Source organism: Cetorhinus maximus, chromosome 4 (genome assembly GCF_964194155.1).
Source record: "Cetorhinus maximus chromosome 4, sCetMax3.hap1.1, whole genome shotgun sequence".
NCBI lineage: Eukaryota > Metazoa > Chordata > Chondrichthyes > Lamniformes > Cetorhinidae > Cetorhinus > Cetorhinus maximus.
This window is the reverse complement of record NC_135882.1, coordinates 118,803,901-118,830,835: the sequence shown is the minus strand read 5'-3', so window position 1 is coordinate 118,830,835 and position 26,935 is coordinate 118,803,901. Positions and strand designations below refer to the sequence as shown.

Here is a 26,935-nt window from a genome sequence, read left to right as displayed (position 1 = left end):
TGTGGGGTGTAGGTTGATCATACACAGAATGAAAACTGATTCATTATGTATACACCCACTAAGGGATTAATTTATTGAAACAAAAAGTTCCATTTTTATTCAATACAAAAACATGCTGCCGAAACCTATCATCTAAAAGCCAAGCTAAAAGTTATTATCAAGTCACACGAAGTTCCACATTGAACACAAAGAAGTTTCTTTTTACTTGGATAATAAGTTATTGACAGCAGTATAAAGACTAGTTAGGGTCATATCTACACAACAAAACTGAAAAAAAACATACAAATTTATCACACTTAGGCTATGGGAGGTAAGGTAAATTCAGAAATAACTTAGCAAAAAAGAATGAAAACTGGGCATGTACATTCTCTTTTCCATACATTCGTAAATTGTTTAGACAGTATTAATCAACCCTCATTCTCTTTGTAACTTTAATGAAATTATCATGTTTTTGAACTGTTCTGAAGCGATGGAATTTTTAAACAATGAAAATCGAGGTTAAAGTGTGTTGTTTTCATTTAGAAGTATTCTTTGCCAAAAAAAAGTCTGCCAATGTACATATGGCACCAATTGTGTTGAAAAACATAATTACATTACTTGTGTGCAATGTCATTAAGTTGAAACCATTCACATCTCCTGGTTCTCACAAAACATAAGGAGGTTTGTTAAATGATTTTACATAAAGATGGCTGCTCCTTTAACACAAAGCAAATCAAGTCCAATTCTAAAATTATTAGATTTCTGTCTATTACACAAATTGCAATGAATATGGTCTAGTGGATAATAGGTTTAGAAATTACACTATTCAATGTTCTTGTACAAATGTTTATTCTGTTTGTCTGACACTGCTACTTAATGGATGCATTAATGTTTTAATAATAAATGGGATAAATCACCATTAAAATAACAAAGAAACGTATTAAGAAGTATATTTTCCACTGGTGGATTTCAAGTACAGGTGGAAAATACATTCAAGCTACATTCATGTATGTGCTATTTTTAAAATAAACAAGTGAATTCCTGGTTAGAAATAGTGCACAGATTCAAGTATTACAAGATAGCACAGTACATGAACTTAATTGATAGGAAAGAAACACTGTTTACGTACTAATACCACACAGCGTGATTTCTCAGCTACTGAAACCTGAAGCTGTGGCATGTTTGAAACTTTACAAGACTCTCAAACAAATAAATTGGATAGACCTACTGGTTTTCCTTAGGATTATCAAACCCACACCCACCCACCCCCTCACCCTCATTGCAGGACAGATGTCAAGCAAAATTGCAGAGGTGCAACTAGTTCCACATAATATATATTCAGAAATAGTCACCTTTTAATTAGCATAAATCAATTGAAATTAGACGCACTAGTGATAAATCCAAAAGTTTACAGTTGCACATATCTTCAACTAGGAATTAAATATATAAAGCTCGGAAAAATAAGGGCAGACCGTCCAGCAATGTAGATCTGTACAAAGCCTGATATTGTTCCACAGGCTCCCTCCACCCCTCCCACTCCCAAGGTGTATAAACAGATCAGTTGCTGACCAGTTTCTTGGTTGTCGAGAACAGGACTTTGGTTGCCCTTTTTGAAAACTTATAGGATTACCCTGGGCACCCCAGGCTTATTAATATGTGACCAATTCTGACTGTGCCCCCTTTTCTGTAAAAAAAAATCATAACTAATAAAAGAACTTAATCACAAAATAAATGTTCAACAAAGCAAAGGGAAACTTCTAAAACTAAATGATAAGACACTCCACCAGTCGCAGAAAGTCTCAAGAGTGCCAGTGGACACTGCATGTTCCTTCTCTAGGGTCACCTGGGCATGGACAAAACCTCAGAAGGGTGACAGGCAATCAATATGACACTCTCATGAGCTGCATCACTTCTGGACACATAGATGGCTACATTGGCCACGTCCAGAAGCAGACCAATAAGAAAGCTCCTCTGGCTTGCCTGTCTCCTCCACACCAACTAGACAAAATTGTTACCTGAAGATTGTTGCTTCAAAAAAACTTTTTGGTGATTTTATTTTAAAGTTGTGAAAGACATTCAAACCTATGTATTATCTAAAAATGAAAAATCACCCACTGTTATACCAGAGGTGAAACAAAGCAACATCAGTGCAATTGCCTTGTAACAGCTTAAGGAACTGTTGCAATTTTACGAGTGACACTGATTTAAGTGATCACCAGTCAAAGTTTCTCCATTTTGTTTATGACATGCTGCTGTACAGAAGCAATATATCAGTATATCAGAAAAATGAGAGTAGTCTTGGTCATTTAACCGACAAGCTAAAAAAAAACGAACATTTCTGTCGGTCAACCAATTTGTTTCCCCATTTCTCTCCTGAAGGTGATGATTCATTTTCAAAACCAGATCTGTGATTGTCAGCTGGACTCCAGGACCTCAATAAACTGACAATTATTTATGTACTACAGATAAAACAATTTTAGCAACATATTTGACTGAGCAATACATCTAAATCCATATGGCACTTTCTAACAGGAACTGGGAAATTGGGCTGATTTTGATCTCCCTATAATTGGCTTGGCTGACACCAGTTACCTCAATCACAGACTAGAGATCAAATTTAGATCTAATTTAATAACCCCAAATTCTGTTTTATTTTTACAGGCTCTATATTACTGAATTCCTCAGATTTTAATTTGATAAAGAGTAGATTTTATATTTACTTTGTGCATTTGTTACAATAGACAACCACATCCTTGATTTATCTGTATGATTGCTAACTCATAGTAATGGTACTTTAAAAAATAATGCCCAGAGTTTATCTCTGAGCGGGATTCAGATGTGCAGAGGGTGAAGTGGGTTGCAATCCTCTGATCCCCAGAGTGTGAAGCTTGGTCAATTTTCCTGCTTTTCCTAGCCCACAAGAAATACACACAGGCCTGAATTTTTCCCTCGTTGGGCGGGCTCGGCAGGAGCGGGCAGGGGCGGTTGGGGAGCCACCTGCATTCGGCTCCGCACCGTGATTTGCGCTACCTGCGCAGGCGGCGGGAGGGACGGACAGCGGGCCTGGCGTGCAGTTTGCGCACACGCATGTAAGAGCATTTCAATCTCTTTGAGGCACGGAGCTGCCTCAGGGAGATTGAAGCACTTTTTAAAAAAAATATATAAAGACATTAAAAATTGGATGAAACATGTCCCCATATTTGGCTGTGTCACATGATGAAAATTTAATGAAACATGTCCCATAAGAAAGTTTTTAATTTAATTTGTATTATCTTTAGGAAACCTCATCCCGCTCGTGAATGAGGTTTCCTAAAAAATGTAAAGGCCGTTTGGCCTTTTTGCTTGCCCGCCAACCGTTAGGTTGGACGGGTAGTGTAAATTTGAAGTTAATTAGTTCATTAATGGTCTTCATAGGCCTTTCAATTCAAAATATCACGAGACAGCACAATTACATCGGGACGCACGCCCGACGTCATCGCGCATCATATTACGTTCGGGCGTTTCGGGCGCTTGCCCGCACACTGAAGATAAAATTCTGGCCACAGAATTTCACAAGAAAGGTGGTGCAACTAACCCCACCTCATCTCAACTTTAGTAACCTATGTGTCTTGTTAATGCCAGGCTGACTGGGTTAACACTGATACTTAAATCTTAACATAGCAACTAGCCTGTACTGCAAACAAATGCTGAGGTAACAGTGTGTTATTCACTATCTTGCAGTGCAAGGTTGTTATAAGAGGCATGAAAAATTGACAGGCATAGTGAATTTCGAGGAGTAATTTGTATTATAAAGATTTTGATCAAAATCTACAAAATCTTTAATCACTTTGAACTGGTGTGGTTCAACGAATATTATTTATGTTGTTTAAATATCTGGTATTGCATGACTGTTTGACCAAAAGCACAGCAGAAGCAGTTAATTCATTCTCCACTGTGTGGCAAAATACAGTAGGGGCAGAATTTCACCCATGTTGGGTGTGCTCGGCTGGGGGTGGTCGGGGAACCATGATTGGGGCTAGACCACGATTTCATGCTGGCCAATTAAGGCCCGCCTAGCGTGAAACGAGAGCAGCAGCACTGCCAGTGCAGGCGGGGAGGGGGGAGTGCGAGCTGGGTGAGAGCGAACTTCCCTCATGCGCGTGAGTGCACGCTTCATAATCTCCGAGGCATAGTGCTGCCTCAGGGAGATGAAGTGTTATTGAAAAAAATAAAGAAAATAAAAATGTAATGCAACATGTTCCCTCATGTGACTCTGTCACATGAGCAGGGACATGTTATTAATTAAGTTTTAAAATTTTTATTTGCTTTAGGTAACCTCATTCCGCACATGGTGATGATAATTTAATGGCCTTAACAGGCCTTTAATTGTCAGTGAGTGCGCTGCCGATTCAGGAGCATGCCTGCCCGCTGAATGAAATATCACACGACTGCACGTTGACGTCAGGACGCTCGCCCGACGTCAACGCGCATCATTTTACGCTCGAGCGGTTCAGGTGTGTGCCCGTCTGCCGAGCTAAAAATTTCACCCTAGATTAATGTAAAGAAAATAATTTTGCATATTTCTTCCTCTGTGCTCTATGAGAAAAGCATTGGCTGATTGTTGCACTCAAGATAAGATATATTCTCTGAGATCGGCATGGCTGATCGATTCTTTGTTTAGTTTGGAATATTTGGCAAAAAACATGTACAAAGCTTTTCTCAGTTGAAAAAGACCCTGAAAAATCTCTGATGGAGTAGTTCAATATTTCAACATGATTAAAATATTTGACAGTCATTTGATATTATTGGCTGGCCAGGCTCTAATTTAACAAAAAGGTATCCACGTCATCTATCTGTGTTCACATTTTTCATTTTCATGAATTCAATTAGCGTGTAAATCTCAGAGTGGTAGAGTTTATGGCCTGCCTGTCTACCTTCCTTGCTCAGAGATACTTAGGTCTTCATATACTCAAAAGATTATACTGTTGCGTAATGAGGGCAGTAATATTTTCAAGCAATTTAATTCATGTCATCCAGATTATAATTAATAAAGTGAATAGTAATAATTAAAGAACAGGTAGTGATTGCAACAAATGTAAACTAGTAATGATTAAACAATAATAGTAAACCGTGTCTGTAGTCACTTAGTTGAATATTTAGGTTATATTTTCCTATTTGATGCAAAATTTTGACTCAGCAGGTGTAGGATCATTTTTATCGCCTACATTTTGCAGGTGATATATTTAAATACATTCAACATAAAAAGCTGAAAAATATTATTACAAAAAGGAAATATCAGTGTTTATGCCAATGAACAAGAAATAATTTATAAATCAGACTTTTGAGGTGCTACCATTGTAAGAAAATTGGTCCTGATTTTCGTCATATTTTTGGGCAGGAATGGTGCAGTGATGCACTCAAAGTTAAGGTCTCATTGTCATTCTGCTCACTGCCATTTTGATTGGGGCCTGCAGGTAGGCAGCCAAAGATCCCTCCAGAGACGATAGGAAACATCATTATAAAATACATTTCAGGGTCCTAAGATGTCAATGGGACTGTCAAGTTTCAAGTACCATTTGGTGGAGCTTGGCCTTCATGTGCTCTGTTTAGTGATACAGGATGAAGAGTGGCACAACAAGTGGGCCTTAAAGAGACTGCATGAGACCATTCCAGAAATAAGGAGGTAGGTTTTAATTGCATTAATGCTCCTTTACGCCCCACAAAAATGGCCCCATCTGATGCCCAACTCTCTGGAGCTCTCTGCCTCCATTAAATTAACTCTGGAGATAAGCCAACAGTTTTCCCAAATGTAGGATGCCCGGGCACTCATGAAACTCTGAAAATTAGCCGACAATCAGAATGGTTCAGGCCTCTGACTGCTATCATGATGTGGGTAACTGGCTTGCTTTGCTTGCTTCCTGTCTGATAAAAAAGCTTGCATTAAAATTGGCAACTGTAATTCTTACAGTTAACTGAATGTCAGAAAAGATAAAAATGGTTTTGAATTTTACATCTCATGGCATAAACATGTACATCAGTCTTTAAGATGACACTGATTAAACAGAGATGCTAAAATACTGACAAACCTATTTATTTTGATACAACAATTGTTCAATTGTGAATTTTAGCTGCAGTGTTGTGACTGTGTATATGAATTATTTAGGCTACTTTAAACGGTGAACCAACCAATGAAAAGCCAGATGATTCAATCATTTCTTTGCATGAAGAACAGTTTAATTAGCTGTAAGAGTCTTGATTGACAATCCATTGATTACTAATGCTCAATATGGTGCTGGTACCATAGGTTAAACTCCCAGATTTCTTTCTCATGTAAACGACGTGACTTGCTGGAACGGCTCGACTTGGTAGACTGCGCTGACTTAGAGCTTTGACAGCGGGAAGATGTTCTCCTCATCAAGTTCTGAGAGATTGACCGATGGAGGTTTTTCATAGAGGACGAAGCTGCCATTGTCACAACCCATGGATGTTTCAAAGCCTGTGCAGCTGCCATTCTCTCATTAGGGTCTATTGTGATTAGCCTATCAATGAAGTCCTTGGCAAGGTTAGAAACATTTGGCCATGGCTGTAAGGAAAGTAGAATGTAAGGAAAGATCAATATTAATGCAGAATGTGACGGACAATAACAATTAATTCATTAAATATAAAAAAATAGCCTGAACATCTATAGCAATGGCATCTCTGCCTACCCTTGCATGTCACCTTGCGACTCTGCCAAATAATCAATCCTTGGCCTCCTCCTCTTCCTACCTGCATGTTGCCCTTTGGCAACATCATTGCAGACATGTACACTAATGACACCCAAATCTACCTCCACTCATACAAATGCAAACCTTTCTTATGTTATTTTTATACCTTTTCACTCCTCCTCTGTTTCTGTTATGTCAGACTGCTTGCCTAACATCAAGACTCTGGTGAGCTGGAATTCCTCCAGCTAAACATGGAAAAAACAGAAACCATTGACCCTCATCACTGACTCCATCCCCCTTTTCAACTTTTGAGCTCAGCTTTTAACCCCCATGTTTTCTTTATCACAAAGACCATCTATTTCCACCTCTGTAACATTACTCATCCCTGCCCTAACATTAGTCTATCTGCTACTGAAATGTTGTAATATACCTTTAAGGGATTGCAGCATGACATCACCAGAAAGGAAGTGAGTCATGCAATCCAGCTTTAGTTTTACTTTTGCTTTTAAGCAGAGCAAACAAAGACAGCTCTGCTGCTGGTGTCTTCAAGCTTTCTTCCCATCCATATCTGTTCTCATGTGCCTAGTCTCAATAAATGAATCCATATGGTGTTACCCAATCCCTTATGACTAGTGCTTATATACCATTATAAAAACACATAGTGTGCAGCAATGGTTCCTTCTAAATGATATGGTTCCAAGCCTGGCAGCAAGATTAAGTACAGGTAGGACATGGTGTACAGTCTTAGATCGTGCTACATGACATGAGATGACCCTCAACATTTTGGTCAGACCACAATGAGTTTGCAGCATCGGAGAGTGTTGCGAATGCAGTGTGCTGACTGCGCAGAAAAGCTTTGAAGAAAGAGGCCAGGATAGTGCTCAAGTAAAGAGTTGGTAAGCAGATGGATCCCTCATGGTGAATGCATGGCTTGCCAGTTCCGTAAGTGGGATAGCGTGTCAAGAGGACCTGCACTGGATTAGCCCAGTCAGGAAAGGTGAGTGACCAGGGTGTGGACCAGATCAATAGCGATCGAGAGAGAGTCAAACAAAAAAAATAAACGAAGCCATCATAAAAATCAGGCCCGAAGAGGTTGCGATTATAACGGGTGGACAATAAATTGAATTAAACAAATAGGATGATCAAAAGGATATTGTCAAGATGTCCACAAAATCCACCAGTTTGAATTGTGATGCAGCTGACCTACTAACCAAATTCAAAATGTTTAAACAGCTTACAGAGCTATGGTTTCTTGTTCAGGTGTATCTGACCCAAAGAAGCAAGCCATAAAGATTTGCTTAGCAATTGGGAATGAAGGTTTACACAGGCTGAACACGTCAGGGTTAACAGCAGAAGAGCTAAAGGATCCCCAATAGAAATGGACTACATTGGAAGACTGGTTCAGAATCAGGTTAAGCTTCATTGACTAGAGTTCATGTCTTTTTGACAATAGCCTACAGAATCCATAAACCACTTCGTCAGCAGATGCAGAAAAAAGGGTTCATACTGTGATTTTTCAAACGCAGAGGTAGCAGACAGAATTGTTGAGTTGGTGACCGCATCCATTCCCTTGGAAGCATTCCAGAAAGATCTGCTAGACAAGCCCAAAACATATGGTGTCAAAAAACTAAAGGATGTATGCAAGTATGAAGCAATCTTCGCAGATCAATGAAGCTTACTAAGCACAACTCCAAGTGTTGACGCGCTTACTAGAACACCCAAACCTAGCAAGACATGTGGAAGGTGTGGCCTTCTCCATGCATCAAGGAAATGCCCAGTATTCCAGCATTTTTGCAAGGCATGTGGCAGAAAGGGCCATTGGCAGCAGTAGTGCACTAGAGCAAACACTGATGCCGCTACAAAGAGCCTTGCACTGACCCAAACAGACTGTACCCAATGGCTGCCTTCAAGTAATAAGAATGACTGTCTGGTATCCCATCAGAAACATATACATGAGGCGATTGATAAACAAGATAATGATGCTGATTTGCACGACAAGACAAAGAGTGGTGGACACATGTTTCAAACCTGCAATCACATAAAGAACATATATGCTATCACACCATCCGAGGTGTTTGCCTAGATTAAAGCTACCTGTCCTAAGAAAGTTGATAGCTACTCATTATTGGTCAAGATTGACACGGGGCAAGTGCCAACATACTGCCCCTATGAATTCTAAAAGACATTTATTCACAGACATGGAAGGCCATGGTGAAACCTACTGCTGTAAAACTTTCAGCGTACAACGGTTCACTAATTCTATGTGCAGATTTCATAATCCTGGAGTGCAAGTACAATCAATCCTCCTGGGTGTCACCGATGTACTACACTGGGGAGACTAAAGGCCCAGAAATCGTAGGACTACTGGCATGCCATGACCTCACACTAGTAACAAACCATGGAATTAGGCATACATCACAATGTAGATGAACCTCAGAAACTACTCCTATCACCTCCACTCACAACCTGATATCGAAATATATACAATGTTTTGACTAAATTGACAGTTTCAAGACAGCTGCAATATAACACTTGCGGGAGGATGCATGTCCACCCATTGATCCACCACATAAGTGCAGTATCCACTTACAAGACAAATTGAGGGTTGAACTGGACAAAATGGAGAAAGGTGTAATCATTAGAAGAATACATGAGCACACAAACTTGTGCAGCTCAATTATGTACATCATAAAGAAGGATGGATCATTGAGAGTATGCCTTGATCCATGACATTTAAATGCAATTTTGAAACACTGTCCTTACAAAATACCCACATTAGAAGAGTAAAATCTGAGATTTGCTGGTGCAAAATTCTTCTTGAATCTTGATGCCAAGCATGGCTACTGGTTCATACACCTTGCGGAGAATTCTCACAAGCTTACTACATTTAGTATCCCATTTGGACAATACTGCTTTCAATGCCTTCCTTTTGAGCTGTTAGCCAGGATCTATTTCCAGCTCACATGGACCGCATTACATACGCTGTGCCAGGCTGCATCTGTATCGCTGATGAGATTACTGTTGTGGGAAGAACAAAGCAAGAGCATAACCAGAATCTGTACTTATTGATGCAAGCGGCATGAAATGATGGATTGGTGTTCAACAGTCTGAAATGTGCCATCAATGAACAACAGGTCAATTTCTTTGGTTCTATTTATTCCAGCGCTGGCATATGTCCTAATCTAAGTAAAATAGAGGATATTAAAGCCATGCCAACTCTTCAAGATAAGGATGATCTTCAAAGTTATCCAGGTCTCTTTAATATCTTATCTCCGTACATTCCCAATTTCACTCAAAAACCTTCATCGCTAGGGGACATTTTGAGAAAAGATGTGCATGTCCTGTGGCATGAAGACCACCAATACTTCTTTGAAGCGCTGAAACAATCATTATCAGAAGCATCGACATTGCAATTTTATGATCCTAGGGAGACAGCTACCCTGGAGATAGAGGCCTTACAGAAAGGCCTGAGAGCATGAATACTACAAAAAGGCAAGCCGATTGCATTTGCTTCAAAACCTCTGTCTGTAACAGAATCCAACTACTCCAACATCACGTGCAAAACATTAGCTTTAGTGTTTGGAATCATGCGTTTTCATACCTATCTATTTGGCAAAAGATTTCTGGTAGAGACTGATCACAATCCATTGGAGGTGATTTGGTGAAAACCATTGACCAGTGCACCACCAAGACTGCAGCATCTCTTGATAAAGATTCAAGGTTACGACTTTGAGATTAAATATGAGACAGGTAAGTTGATGGTCACATCGGATACACTTAGGAGATTGCCCAACCCAGTGAACAGAAAAGATGTGGCCTTTGATCTACAAATTGATTTAATTGACATTGAACTTGAAGATATTCTCCAAATTGATCTGGTACATTTTGCGTAATACACATGCCAGCAGGTAAAAGAAGAAAGCTGAAAGATTCTATACTACAGAAACTGTAGAAAACCATCATTGAAGGTTAGCCTGATTCAATTCAGCATGTCCACGAATACGTGCGACCATTTTGGCCTTATCAGGACAATTTAGGCATCTCCTGGGGAATCATTTTTAAAGGCAGGCATGTAATCATACTGGAATATTTGCGGCCTGATATTCTTCAACAACTCCATCACTCACATGTGAGCATAGATTAGATAAGAAGAATTGCAAGGGTGACAGTCTATTGGCTGGATATGAACAATGACATTGAAGTTATCAAAAAGTGCTAGGCATGAAAAGAGCACATGCCAAGTCAGCACAAAGAACCATTGTTTCCACATGAAGTTCCTATCCATTGTTGGCCCAAAATCGCTTCCGACCTCTTTCATGTCCATGGCACTGACTTCCTCGCCATCATCGGCTATTTTACCAAGCACCCCATTATTCGACAAGTGCACAATACGTCAAGCACAACTGTCGCGCACACTCTATGTGCTATTTTCAGTTTATTGTGTGTGCTTAGAGAGGTCATTATGGATAACGGTCTGCAATTTATTGGTAAGACATTCCAAGATATGTGAGAGAAACGGAATAACATTCACACTATTTCTGCTCCTATTACTCTAGATCTAACAGCCTAATTGAACAAATGATTCACATGGTGAAATCCCTAATTTTCAAATGTATACAGACCAAGCAGATTCTACACATCGCAATGTTACATCTGAGAGCGATACTTCTTAAGTGCAACTATTCCATCACCGCCAGAGCTCATGTTCGGCAGACCAGTACATGTGAATTTACCTACTCTTGCCCATTCTACCCTCTCAGAAACAGACAGCAAATTGGGACAACAGGTTCACATCCAGGGCCCTACTGAAGTTACTTGGCAACCAGCCAACATGACAAGAGCTTTTTCGGAACCAAGGTCCTACGAAATCATTGCACACAAAGGTGCAACTGTGAGGTGTAAATGAGGAAAAATCAGATCCATTCCAGCTCCTCAACCACTGTATAGCCCTATTGTATCTAGGACAAGATGCCAATCGCAACCAGAAGTAACATCCAAGAATGACAATCCCACAGCCACTGTGAGCAATTAAAGAAACCTCCAGACAAGGTTAGCATTACAAGATCTGGGTGTACCAACAGATTACTTCTACACTTTAAAGACACTTAAATTCATCATTTCTATGCACTTATGAAATGGTAAGTAACATGAACATGAATTGTAAATAGTTATACTTCTTTGGAAGCGGGCAAAGTATCTTTAAAAAGGGGGGAATGTTGTAACATGCCTTTAAGGGATTGCAGCATGACATCACTGGAAAGGAAGTGTGTCATGCGGCCCAGCTTTGGTTTCACTTTATGTAGAGCACACACAGATAGCTATGCTGCTGGTATCTTCAAGATTTATACCCATGTGTATCTATTCTTATGTGCCTAGTCTCAATAAATGAGCTCACAATGTATTTACCCAATCCCTCATAAGTGATTGGTGCTTTCATATCATTATAAAAACATGACACCTTCATCAATGACTTTGTCACTTCCAGAATCAGCTATTCAAATACTCTCCCGGATTGGATTCCCATGCTCTATAGACTTCAGCACATTCAGAATTTTGCTACCCAATCCTATCCCATACTAGGTCCTAATCGTCCATCATCTCTGTTGTTGGTTTGTGATCTCCCACAACACCAAAATGTTGACAATTGTTTTAAATCCCTCCAAGACCTTACTTTTACTTCCCAATGTGACCTTAAAATCCACCCACCCCCGCACTCTCCATTATCTTGGTCCTAATTTCTTATACGTCCTCTGTTTTAATCCAACACCTCTTACCCCCATTGGCAGCCACACCTTCAGCCATTTAGGTGCTGCTGTGTCCACCTCCCTCTCATCCTTAAAAAATCTCTTTAAAACCCTCCTTTTTTACTAAGTTTTGGCTACCCTTTGTAATGTCTGTTTTTTTGATGCCATAATCATTCTTTTGAATATGCTTCTGTGAAGTGCAATAGGAAGTTTTATCTACCTTAAAGACAATATTTGTGCAAGCTCTTGGTATTACTACTGTGAATGTCAGAAACTGAAATAAAAACAGAAATGCTAGAAACACCAATGAGTTTTGTAGGGAGAAAATTTAGGCTAACATTTTGAGTGGAACATTTAACTAGAACCCTAATGTAGGACCTGTCCCAAAATGCTATTCTACCTTCTCTCTTTCTGATGTTGAATGATTGGCTGTACATTTTAGTCCTTATTTAATTAATTTAGTAATTTGGCATGGCAGGATTTCAAAATTTATCAGAAAAATACTACTTGTTGCTTAATTTTAACACATTTGCATTAGTTAATAGGTCTCTAGTAACAATAACCGATTTTAATAATACTGAACAATACATTGTTTAGATAATAGTTACTCTTAATGACTAAAGTGCACATTTATTTTGGATGGTGCAATGATGCACTGAATGGTAGAATGTGAGTTATCATCCAAGATTTCCTGTATGAGAAGTTCTAATTACAGGAATTTTTAAAAAAATGATGTGGCCTTTTATATGTAGTCTTAAAACATAACAATAAATTAGATTTGAGCTCTAAGTTAGTAGCATTGTTTAATCTTAATCAGTTTAAAACAAGAAGAATTAGAGTAATAGTTGAATATAATGAAGAATATAGTTCATAAGTGAATTAAATACAGTGAACCCATCATAGATTTACTGTTGAGAAAGAAGAAAGAAATGGCTACATTGGTGACTTCTTTTGTAACTTCCTCTGGCTATTATGTGTAAAGAAATTCTAAACCCATTCTTTATAAACCGTTTTACATATTAGGCATAACACACAAAGGAAATCTTCTGTTGCAGTTTTAATATAAAGCCCTGGTAAAATAATACCATGTTAGTGTTGTAATGTTGCAATGTCAGAAGCAAGTGCTTTATCTGAAACAGGATATGAAGTATAGTCAGGAGATTACTTTAGATAAACAAAGATGAGGAGAAAATAAGTGATGTGTTCCCAGGCTACATGGGGTGGTTTAGGCAGGGCTCCAGTTCCTCACTATCATATCCTTTGTTACATTCTTTAATGTGAAGGGAGTGGTGGGAGGTTGGGGAGGGGGTGGGGGGTTGGTGTGGTGTTGTGGAGGAATGCTGAATGGATAAGCCTGAGCTTTGTGTGTTTGAGAGCCATCATGGTTACACTGCTGACACTGTCATGGCTTACACGCGGTAACCATTTTAGTAATGATAATGGACTTTTTTAAAATGCTCCCAATGTTTTGCTGAGTGGAAATAATATTAAACAAGGGGTAGAGAAAAGGGAACAGAATGGTGCACGGTCCTTCTTTGTATTGTACAGGATGGGCAGAACCTTGTGCAGCTCCCTGAAGCAGAAAACGAGCTGGGGGTGGGGCGCACTTAATTGAGCGGGAGGCGAAAAGTTAGCTTCCCAATGGCAGGATGAAAGTTGGGTGTTAAGTTGGCGGTGGAGTGAGGTTGGATTGTCTGTTCCGATGGCAAGGGGCGGGAGTCTATTTTTAATACATTAGCATGCCATGCATGCTCATTAAAGCACAACTTTGCCTGATTAGATTGTACCTTTGGAATTAAGAATGCAGCAAATGAGAAATACATGCTTTCAGATTCATGTCTAGTTAAAGGTGGTATGTAGCAGGCAAGGTAGTCTTCCTGGTAGATTTGGACTGAGTAGGGGCTGCTTTTTCTTGTATGGGAGCTTTGTTGAACCAGGGGAGAGGAGGCATTGATGCATTGAGTTTGGGTGGTGGCTGTGAAAGGGGAATAGGGCGTGGCTAACCGAGGGAGGTGGCAATCCTACAAAGGCACGTGGGCGGCAGGGGTGGAATCTGGACTACACAGGGAAGGTCAATGTCTACAGATGGTAGGTCAAGCATGATTGTGGGGTGATCAAGGGTTACAGAGAACAGCTCTATGGCGAGGTCCTGAGAGTCAAGGGTAAAAGACATATCAAGGATGATAGAGGGAGGGTCGAGGATGATGAATGGCAGGTCAAGGGTAAAGGGGTGGGGCGGCAGTTCCTTTGTACCAGGGACTAAACGATGGTGATGGGGAAAACTTGGGGGTGAATGTTAGTTGGTCAAGGGTGATGGTGGTTTGTCAAGGGTCACCGAAGGCAGGACAAGGGTGATGGGGTGAGGGTTGAGGGTGATGGAGGGAAGGTCAAAGGTTACTGAAAAAGGGTGCAGGGTGATAGCTTCCAGTTCCATGGACACTGTGCGAGTGTGTAGGTACATAGCTGCAACAACACAAAGAGGTTTCAGGAGTACAGGTGAAGATGGAGATGTCCACGGTAGGATGGGTTGAACATGGCATGGCTGATTGAAAGTATAGTGCTGTTCATTGGTCAAAATTGCTCGGACAGGAGAGAGGGCCTTAAAGATTGTGCTGGCCAGAATTTTGCCTGCCTTTTATTCGCAGTTTACCTCAGGCAGACAAGATGGTTCAAGTGCTTCTGCTAGCACTGACGCAGCTGGTGAGGAACTGGCATGGTGTGGCCCAGGGCCAGGCTCAACAATGGTTAGAACACCGAAAAGGGGCGCCAGCAGAGGGTTAGGCTGCTCAGGATGCTGGCAACCAGAAGCTAGTGAGATGCCAAGCATTGGCACATAATGGAATATACCGCAGGTGGAGTAACTGCTGCAAATATCGGAAGGCCAACGTCAGAGACGGCTGAGGATGTCACCAGCTTCTGTCAGTCACCTATGCCACCTCCTTCAGGAAGACCTACATTCTTGTGGATTGGGAGGCAATCCAATGCCAGTAGCTTTAAAAATCACTGCGGCATTGAATTTCCCCACCACTGGATTGTTCTAGGTCTCGACGGAGGACATGTGTGGCATCTCACAGTCAACCACTCACAAATGCATCAGGAGAGCCAAAGATTTTGCACGATTCACCACAGACCCGGAGAGCCAGGCAGTCAGAGCTGTGGGATTCGCTGCCATTGCTGGATTTCCACAAATAAAAGGGGCAATTTATTGCACACATGTGGCACTAAGAGCTCCCTAGGATCATCTAGAAGCCTTCATAAACTGAAAGGGTTTTCACTCTCTCAATGTGCAGCTGATCTGTGACCACCACTAGCCCTCAGGTCTGTGCTCATGCCCCAGAGAGCTCTCATGACTCTAACATGCTCAGTCAATGTCAGGTGCCATAAATGTTTGCTCCCCTTCAGCAAGTGCAGGGGTAGCTCATGAGTGACAGGAGATATCCATAGAAGACTTGGCTCATGACACTTGAGTGGAACCCAAAAAGCCCAGCGGGGGAGAGGTACATGCTGCCATGCCTCAATAAGGGCAACAATAGAACAGACCATCGGCCTGCTGAAGATGAGGTTCTGCTGCCTGGACTGCTCAGATGGAGCACTTCAGTAGCCACCACAGAGAGTCTCGAGTATCATTGTGGCCTGCTGCACCATACATAGCCTCGTACAGCAAAGGGGTGAGGAATTTGCAGACAGGAAACTCTTTCGAGTTATCAACAGTCACAGATTGCAACTCTTTCGAGTACAATCACAGTTCTTGGTTTCCGGGAGTGGGACATGAACCCACAACCCTCTGATTCAAAGGTGAGGGTGCTATGAACTGAGCCACAGCTGACACCTCCAAACAATTAACTAATCTTTGTCAAACTCTTTCGAGTTATCAACAGTCACAGATTGCAACTCTTTCGAGTACAATCACAGTTCTTGGTTTTCCGGGAGTGGGATATGAACCCACAACCCTCTGATTCAAAGGTGAGGGTGCTATGAACTGAGCCACAGCTGACACCTTTTGCAGACAGGAAGATGGAGGAGCTGTATGCCCCCTCAGATGAGGAAGAAGGGGAAGAAGCTGATGTTCATGAGGGAGTGGGTGATGCGGCTCCAGCTGCAGATGAAGTGATGCACCAGACAGGCCCGTGACACCCTCGTTGCATCCAGGTTCTAGCAGAATGAGGCCCCTGCAAGGTCTATTGATCTCCTCACAAAATGTCACTGTCTAAGTGTCAGCAGATCCGGTACACACCCTTCAGACCAACGTACAGGCCTGCAACCTCTGCCGCCGAGAACGAAAAGTGCTGCAGGCTCTTGGCGTGAGCAAGACCATCTGCATGGATCAGTCAAACCCACACACTGAGTCGCCCATGACTCAGTGACGCACGCTCCAAATCCTGGCAAGGCCTTGTTCATTAAGACCTGTGTGTGTGCACCTGCAATATATGGAATGCATTAACTGCAGGGGATGATGAGACAACAGCCTGTGATGGATGATAAGGGGGTGAGCTTACCAGTCAGGTTTCAAACTCCTAAATCAATAAGGGATGACAAACAGAGGAAATTGCACATATGAGGAGACTCTGAAATGTCACTTCTTTCAAGGCCCCACAATAAATGGTGTTTCCTTAGCCCCACATCACCCATCAATGATAGTTATTGAAGTGCCATGCCCTTAAAAGCCCCATCAGTTAGCAAAGCTTCAAAATCATGAACAGTCAACAAACATGAATAAAGCGATTCAAACTATATATTTAAACATAACTGAACACATTCATGAAATGATTGGACAGCCATGCCACCTTTGTGCTATTTTAGTTTTAAGCTTACTCTTTCTTTCACTAGGCTTTGGTGCTACCCTGCCATCTGCAGCTGAGGTGGAGGCAGCCTGCGGAGTGCCAAGCTGTATTGTGTGAGATGACTTTGGCAGCTGTCCTCTAGTGGTCTGTGGCCTGCTGAGGGTCTCATGCACAGATGCACATTCATTGGTCTCACCTGCTAGAGGCACTGGGGTCACTGGCAGAGGGGAGCCTAAGTGCCCTAAGATGATGCCCCTGGGGCAGCTTGCTGGTACTCCTCCTCCCCCTCGGTGCTCAGTGACACATCCCTGAATCTAGAAGGCAAAGGGGCACCTGGAGGTCATCTGGCTCGCATGCCAAATCCATGACAGGACTCAGGACTTTTGGTCAAGTCTGCACATGGCCTTGGACATCTCTGCCAGATGTTCCCCTGCCTGTCTCTTCATCTCCATCAGGTTTCTTACGGCTGATTCAAGAAGCACGTCATCAGCATGGAGCTCAGCATGGGCCTGGTCCTTAACAGTCCTCCGACTGTCAGGGATCTTAGCTGCCATATTAGCTGCTGCGACTTGTCTGTGATGTGCTCATCAGATTGTGACCTCAAGCCTAACTGTGAACACATACCCAGCGAGGTGAGCTTCTCTGCACTGGTGGAGGGTGCGGGGGAATGATGTGATGGTGCACCCTCTGAGTGGTCAGTGTCATTCTCAGAGGTGGAGGATGGGTTTTCTGCAGACTGGTTTGGGCACTTCACCTGTTGTGGGGACCTGCAGCAGAGAATGCAAAGAGTTAGCTCACAGTTGTGCACAATCTCTTCTCCCATAACGTATCATGTATATCACCTGTATGCCCAGTTCTCAATACCAGACTGGAGGCTGTCTCATTCTGATGTCTTCAGACTCCGTCTCCTCCGTCTGCACAGGATCGTCCAGCTTGCTCACCCGCTAATTTGGCAGCCTCCTCTTCAGCAGAGGTCAATATGTGGAGGTCAGGTACTCTGCCACCAGTCTTTCAGTGCTTCCTGGTGTTATACAATCTTTTCTCTTGCATGCAAACAGAAAGGTGAAGTGTTATCTCAGTGGGCACCTAGACCCTTTATAGGCATGCATACCAATGACAGCTCCTGTGTCCTCCCTAGTAAATGTTCCACACACACGCTCTCCTGCAACTGATACAATTTTCACAGCTTGAACTGGCTCCCACACATTCAGCCCATATGTTCCATCTGATGCTGAGGTCTAGAATCCAAACTTCTGTCTGGCATACCTCTCCACTCACGCATTTACATTTCTTGATGCCCTAATGTGTAGCACTTTAGCAGTGACTGCACCATGCCACTTAATCTGGTGCAGTCAGTAGGTCACTCACACTTTTGCAACACTGGACCCAGTCTCATGTGTGGACCCCAAGGCTGCTAAACCCCTGTTGCCACTTCCATCCAGGCTTTGGTGAGGCAGGAATGCCTCCTGCTGCCATCACTGGGAAACAGGATCTCCTGCCCTTCCCGGACTGCCTGGAAGAGACTGTGCAGGGCAATATTGCTGAACAGTGGGGCCACTCACTGTCTGTGCTGGGATATAGCAGGTGATCACGATCAACAGGTGTGGGGAGGGGGGGAGGTGGTGGTAGCAGTTCCAGGGATCTGGGGCGGTGGTGATAGATTTCAAAGGGGAGGGGGTGTTTGCAGCATTTCTGAGAATTACAAACTCCTTACAAACAGACAGATTGATGCTGCTGGATGGGAGGGAGTGCATGCCTGTCCAGCTACCATTTAAACATGGCGTCCAGATCTTTGACCCCGCAAGGTAATGGTGGGGCCAGCGATTTCCTGCCTGTCCCTGCCACATGGCTGTCTGGGGCCCTCGTCTCTGCATAGATAATTAGCTGGCCAGCACATGATTGCAAGTGGCCTGCCATTGCACCTCTTAGCAGAAGTGCCAGATACTTTTGGTCTCATCGTTGGGACACTCAACATGGGAAGAAGGTTCTGCCCAATGTTTCTAGAAAAAAACTAAAATTACATGATATTGCCAATAAAGGTTCTAAACAAAAGAATGCTCGCAAGATGACTTCCTTGCCAAGGAGTTGAATTTGAAATTTTGTTTGTGCTAGAAACAATGCAATTGTTTCAAGATCATATGAGGATTTTGCAGGAACATCTAAGTCAACATGTATCCTTTGTAATAAAAACAGAAAATGCTGGAAAAACTCAGCAGGTCTGGCAGCATCTGTGGAGAGAGAAACAGAGTTAACGTTTTGAGTCTGTATGACTCTTCTTTAGAGCTTTGGGTATTGCCACTCGACTAGTAATCCAGAGACGAGGGTAATACTCTGGGGAGCTGGGTTTGAATCCCACCTCAGCAGATGTGGAATTTGAATTCAATCAATAAAAATTTAGAATTATATGTTGAATGGTGACCATGAAGCCATTGTCCATTGTTGTAAAAACCCACCTGGTTTACTAATGTCCTTTAAGAGCCTACATGTGACTCCAGATCCACAGCAATGTGGTTGATTCTTAACTGCCTTCTGAAACGGCCTGGCAAGTTGTATCAAACCGCTAGAAAGTCAATAAGGAATGAAACCGGACGGACAACCTGGCATTGATCTAGGCACCAGGAATGACAATGGAAAACTAGAAACAACAAAGGCAAACTCGGCCCTGTTGACCCTGCAAAGTCCTCCTTACTAACATCTGGGGGCTTGTGCCTAAATTCAGAGAGCTGTCTCACAGACTAGTCAGGCATAGTCATACTCGCGGAGTCATACTGACGGAATCATACCGTACAGATAATGTCCTAGACACCATCACCATCCCTGGGCATGTCCTATCTCACCAACAAGACAGACCCAGCACAGTCAAGAATGAGTTGCCCTGGGAGTCCTCAACATCAACTCCAGGTCCCATGAAGTCTCATGGCACCAGGTCAAACATGGGCAAGGTAACCTCCTACTGATTACCACATACCGCACCCCCTTCAAGCTGATGAATCAGTACTCCTCCATGTTGAACACCACTTAGAGGAAGCACTGATGGTGGCAAGGGCACAGAACATACTCTGGGTGGGGGACTTCAATGTCCATCACCAAGGCTGGCTCGGTAGCACCACTAATGACCGAGCTGGCCAAGTCTTAAAGGACATAGATGCTAGACTGGGTCTGCGGCAGGTGGTGAGGGAACCTACAAGAGGGAAAAACATACTTGACCTCATCTTCACCAATCTGCCTGCTGCAGATGCATCTGTCTATGACAGTATCGGTAGGAGTGACCACCGCACAGTCCTTGTGGAGATGAAGTCCCATCTTCACATTGAGGATACCCTCCATCACATTGTGTGGCACTACCAACATGCTAAATTGGAAAGATTTTGAACATTTCTAGCAACTCAAGATTGGGAAACCATGAGGTGCTGTGGGCCATCAGCAGCAGAATTATACACAACCACTATCTGCAACCTCATGGCCAGGCATATCCCTCACTCCATAATTACTACCCTGCCAGGGGATCAATCCTGGTTCAATGAAGAGTACAGGAGGGCATGCCAGGAGCAGCACCAGGCATACCTAAAAATGCAGTATCAACCTGAAGCTATAACACAGGACTACATGCGTGCCAAACAGCATAAGCAGCAAGTGATAGGCAGAGCTAAGCGATTCCACAATCAATGGATCAGATCTAAGCTCTGCAGTCCTGCCACATCCAGTCATGAAAGGTGGTGGACAATTAAACAATCATTGGAGGAGGCGGCTCCACAAATATTCCCACCCTCAATGATGGGGGAGTGCAGCACATCAGTGCAAAAGATAAGGCTGAACTATTTGCAATAATCTTCAGCCAAAAGTGCTGAGTGGATGATCCATCTCTGCTTCTTCCGGAGGTCCCCAGCATCACAGATGCCAGTCTTCAGCCATTTTGATTCACTCCACGTGATATCAAGAAACGGCTGAAGGCACTGGATATTGCAAAGGCTATGGGCCCGGACAATATTCCAGCAATAATACTGAAGACTTGTGCCCCAGAACCTGCAGTGCCCCTAGCCAAGCTGTTTCAGTACAACTACAGCACTGACATCTACCTGGCTATGTGAAAAATTGCCCACCTATGACCTGTATACAAAAAGCAGGACAAATCATCCTGGCCAATTAACTACTCAGTCTACTCTCGATCATCAGTAAAATAATGGAAGGAGTCATCAACAGTGCTATCAAGTGGCACTTGCTTAGCAATAACCTGCTCACTGATGCTCAGTTTGGGTTCTGCCAGGGTCACTCAAATTCTGAGTTCATTACAATCTTGGTTCAAACATGGACAAAAGAGCTGAACTCCGGAAGTGAGGTGAGAGTGGCTGCCCTCGGCATCAAGGCAGCATTTAACTGACTGTGGCATCAAGGAGCCCTAGCAAAACTGGAATCAATGGGAATCAGGGGAAAAACTCTCCGCTGGTTGGAGTCATACCTTGCACATAGGAAAATGATTGTGGTTGTTGGAGGTCAATCATCTCAGTTCCAGGACATCACTGCAGGAATTTGTCAGGAAAGTGTTCTAGGCCCAACCATCTTCAGCTGCTTCATCAATGACCTTCCTTCCATCATAAGATCAGAAGTGGGGATGTTCGCTGATGATTGCACAATGTTCAGCACCATTTGCTACTCCTCAGATAATGATGCATTCCATGTCCAAATGCAACAATACCTGGACAATATTCAAGTATGGGCCAACAAGTGGCAAGTAACCTTCGCACCACACAAGTGCCAGGCAATGACCATTGTTTGGAACGAGAGTTTGTTTTAAGTAAGTTATATGTGTATGTGTGTGTGTTAGGAAAAAGATATAACTTTAAGTTTAATTTGTTTTTTTTTTATTTGTGGCTTAAAAGGGTAAAACCTGGGTCTAGTTTCATTTAGAATGTTGCCTGCAAGTGTGTGGGTTTGTTTGTATACCTGCATTTTCATGAGGTTTTAAGACCCTTGAAGTGGTTCAGGGAAGTTAAAACAAAGCCGAAGAAAACTGGGCTGTTGCCTAGCAACAGGAGGCCCACACAGAGAGACAGAAAGAAACAGGAAAGCAGTTTTAATTACGTTGGTCTGTGGATACCACAGGGTGAGGAAACTGGACAGGAGGGGGAATTGCAGAGAGCAGATTTCCCAAAAGAACAGAATCAAGTCCCAGAAACCAGGGAGTGGGGACAAAAGAAAGTCCCAGGAAGACAGTTAAGTCAAGGAACAAGAACAGGATTCGGGAACAAGTCCTGTTCAGTGAAGTGAACGCAAAGAGCAGAGGGAAAGGTTCTGAATTAAAGAGAAAGCTGCAGGAAGCAGACTCAAGACAAAGTGGGCTTCCAAGAAGCCAGAAGATCCGAGGAGACAGCCAAAGGTTGTTGACTCCTTACTATGGGCATGTGAAGCACTGATAATCTGTTGGCATGGCTGAGTATCTGAGAGAGAGTGCGTGAAAATTGAAGCTTGAATGCATGTAGCGATCCAGGGCAGAGGAACATCAGAAGGAGAGATCAAAGCCTAGAGGTGGACCCTTGTGGAAGGCATCCAAGAGAAAGCATTGTTTGGGAGAAGATTCCAAAGCAAGCTCTTTGAAAGTGGAGATTGGAAACCCTCGTGTGAAAGACGGAGCTCAGTGAGACCGGTTGGCTTGTGGCATGACAAGCATCTGGGGAGCTAATGAGAGATCCATAGCATCTTTTTGGAATGGCATCTGACACTTGGTGTGGTGTGTCCGACCAGGGGTCGCCTACTGGTTTACATGGACTGTATACTTACCATGAGCATTATGAGATAGCTTTTGTAACTTCTACTATCCTTATGAATCTGTATATCTTTGTAAAGGTATAGTTGTGGGTGAAAGAGTATTGTAATGGTCATGAAAAGCCGATTACAGCCATGAATCACTTATGGGCATATTGAACTTTTTAAGGAAGACTTGTGTGTTTTTAAAGAAATACAAGCTAGGACACTGAGCAAAAGATGGCTGATAATGTGGATTATACTGACAGATCTGTCCTGAGAGAACATGGAATGTAGCACCCAAAAAGAAGACCAAAAAGAAGACCAGCTAGTCACCCTTAATTGCAGGCAAAGTCTCTCTCTCTCTCTGTTGCTGGAGGCAAGGCTCAGTGGAAGCCACAATCTAAAAGGAACTAGGACAGCTTTTTCAGCTATCCTGCAGAACCAAGTGTCTCCAAACCAACTGTGAAACTGCCAAAGTCAGCTCTACTGGAATCACCCAACTTAATGGTCGCAACCTTTCCCCATCCATGCCTCAAGAACAAGCCAAAGATTGATTCATATATCTTTTTAAATTTTTATTTGGACTCTTAACTTCTTATTTCTGATCTGTTTGTATTTGTGTTGCGTTTTTATTATTTTTCTTGGGTTTTTAGTAACTAATAAACTCACTCTTTCTTTGACTCAATGAAGCCTGGTTAAATTGGCTCCTTCTAAAAAAAAGTCCATTTGGACTGGGAACAGGTGTCCACAGTGGAAGGGATCCCTTTTTAAGTTAATCTTGTTGCGACCAACTGAGGGGGTTGAATAAAGAAGGGGAGCCAGCTCATTCCTCCTCACCCGGGAGCATAACAAAATTGGGTTCCTGTTCAGGAAGTTAAAAAATTGGGGAGCCTTGCCCAGGGACCAGTTGTAACAGTAATATGGTTATAGTCGTTTGGTAGTACAGAACTTGAACACTGCTGAAAAAAGAGACATGACTAAGCTTTTCATCTTGCACTCATCAGCACACTGGCAAGAATACAAGAATATAAGGGGGAAAACAACAATTTATACTGTATGTGAAGAAAGTGCCAATTGGTTGGCAAGTGGCTTTGCCATGGAGAACGCACCAGTGGACTTGTGTAAGAGTGATGAGCTACCGTGTGATATATGACAGTTCGTCCTCACAGTTCGCTACAACTGCATACCTATGGGCTGCCCAACACAGACAAAAGTGATGTCCCTCTACGCCCCATCTTATCTATGATTGGTTCTGCACAACATCAATTGGCTAAGTGGTTTGGTGAATTGTTACAACCAATTTTGACCAAGTTTTCCAAATACATGGTGAAGGACACATTCACACTTGTGAAGGCCATTCAGGACCTGCATATAGATGTGTCCATGTGCTCACTTGACATTGCTAGTCTATTCATTAATGTTCCATTTAAGGAAATCATAGATATTTGCGATCTAGACCCACCACCATTGCTTGAATCAGTGCTCGTTGAACTTATAAACTCGGTAAGCTCGCACAGTTGAATTCAGTTTTAATGACATCATTATGTATGCCCAAATAGATGTGTTGCCATGAGATTCCCTCTAGGCTCAGCTCTCATAAACACCTTTGTTGGGTCCCATGAGAAATGTGTCTTAGGTGGAATGACACCTAATCTCCTACCCCTTGCATATTTCCGATATGTGAATGATATGTTTGCTATATTTAAATCCGCAGCTGCATGTAATTATTTCCTTACATGTATTAATGGGCTCCATCTTGCGATCAAATTCACTTTTGAATTGGAGCAGTCAAATGAACGCCACTTCCTTGATGTACTGGTTGAGAAATCTGCCAGGGGATTGTCTACCATGGTGTACCGCATGCCTACCTTCACTGGTCAAATATGCGTTAAGATTCTTACAGTTCCACACACTATAAGATTGGTCTTAGCGGCAACCTTGTAAATAGGGTCCAAGCCATTTGTTCACCATGCAAGATTGATGCTGAAATAGGGTGCATCAAAGGCATCTTGCAGGATAATGGCTACCCTGATCAGATCATTTTACACTGTATATCATGCAAACTCATGAATGGGCCTAAAAAAGCCATCACTTTCGGCCCTGAAAAGTGTCCAGTAACCCTCAGATGACCCTGGAAGGGCAAGGTATCTCAAAAATTTCAGCAACAGGTGAAGCTAGCTGTTTCACACTGCTACTATGCAGTAGCAACACAAGTGGTATTTGCCACTAAAGGGATGCTGCTGTCAAGCCAAAAAGACGTTTTGCCTATCACACAAATAAGTACTGTGGCATATGAATTTCAGTGCCAGTGTAATGCTAGGTATGTAGGCTGTATGTCCCAAAGACCGATGGATTGTATTAAACAGCATGACCTAGCCGCTGCTTACAACGGGCAGGGTACAAACCCCGTATCCTTCTAGCCCATGCTTGCAAAACTCAAAACACAGCATCCAACATTAGAAGTGATTCTGCAATTGGACAACATTTGATAAATAATCCACAATGTGCTAAGAGTTACACTGACAACCAATTTAAGATTGTCAGTCGGGCTTGCAATGTGGGGCATTTGCATGTACCGTAAGCTACATATATTAATATCCAGAGCTCTATTCTTTGCAGGCAGAAAGAACATGTACACACATTGTGCCTGTTTCAGATAAACAAAATAAGTGACAGCCATTCGCTGACTCATTCCTCAGGTCAATGCCTTGATCAATCAGGGTCAAGCTGCCTGGTTTAAATTTCAAACAATGCTTGACAGTTAATTGTCAGTCACCATCAGAATATTCTCCATGGCAATGTCATTTGCCAACCAGTCTGCACTCCCTTTACATACGGTATAAATTGTTTGTTTTCCCCCTTATATTGATATTCTTGTGAGTGTCCTGATGAGTGCAAGTCGAAAAGCTTAGACATGTATCTTTTTTCAGTAATATAGTTCATGTTTTCTTGTTTAAGAACTGTTGTATGCTTTTGTTTCAAGTTCATCAGCTGACTCCTGTGACTCTGTTCAGTAGCCACCCTCCATGTTTCTAAACAAAAAATAAAAGTTAGGATCTATCAAGCCAGGTTCCACCCTGGGATTTGACTTGTCCAGTAACTGGGATTACAACACCATCTCCAACAAGAAAAAATCTAACCATCACCCCTTGACATTCAATGGCATTACCATCACTGAATCCCCCACTATCAACGTCCTGGGGGTTAACCATTGACCAGCAACAGAACTGGACTAGCCATATAAATACTGTGGCTACAAGAGCAGGTCAGAGGCTAGGAATCCTGTGGCAAGTAACTCACCTCCTGACTCCCCAAAGCCTGTCCATAATCTACAAGGCACAAGTCAGGAGTGTGATGAAATACTCTCCACTTGCCTGGATGAGTGCAGCTCCAACAACACTCAAGGAGATTGACATCATCCATGACAAAGCAGCCCGCTTGATTGGCACCCCATCCACAAACATTCATTCCCTCCACCACTGACACATGGTGACAGCAGTGTGTACCATCTGCAAGATGATATGTAGGAACTTACCAAGGCTCCTTAGATAGCAAATTCCAAATCCATGACCGCTAGCATCTAGAAGGACAAGGGCAGCAGAAACACAGGAACACCACCACCTGGAAGTTACCCTCCAAGCCACTCACCATCCTGACTTGGAAATATATCGCCATTCTTTCACTGTCACTGGGTCAAAATCCTGGTACTTCCTCCCTGACAGCACTGTGGGTGTACCTACACCACATGGACTGCAGCAGTTCAAGAAGGCAGCTCAGTACTACATCCCACGAATGAATGAAAAAAAAATTACACCAGAACATCCGGGAGCCGGGTTTGGAGGCAGGAGAGAACTGATAAAATGCAAGAATCTCGTCTGACCAGCCCCCTGACATGGTCCCGGCGTTAGGGTAATTATGCTGATGGCGAGACTGGATGCAATTTCCAATTTCCATAATTAAAGTCACAACTAGGGGTCAATTTACAGCGCTGTTGGCATTTTGT

At 42.7% G+C, this 26,935-nt stretch overlaps 2 protein-coding genes across 2 annotated transcripts in view; both read right to left on the bottom strand.

Annotated features, from left to right (window-relative positions):
* Positions 1–26,935, bottom strand: part of LOC144679844 (copine-3-like) — a 750,377-nt gene that overhangs the window by 506,305 nt on the left and 217,137 nt on the right. The window lies entirely within an intron of this gene.
* The window catches only part of LOC144679353 (serine/threonine-protein kinase H1-like), a 76,523-nt gene continuing 55,738 nt past the window's right edge, over positions 6,151–26,935 (bottom strand). The window contains exon 3 of the mRNA XM_078539724.1: positions 6,151–6,541. Coding sequence (XP_078395850.1) covers positions 6,233–6,541 — 309 coding nt within the window. The 3' untranslated portion in view covers positions 6,151–6,232. The remainder of the gene's footprint in view (positions 6,542–26,935) is intronic.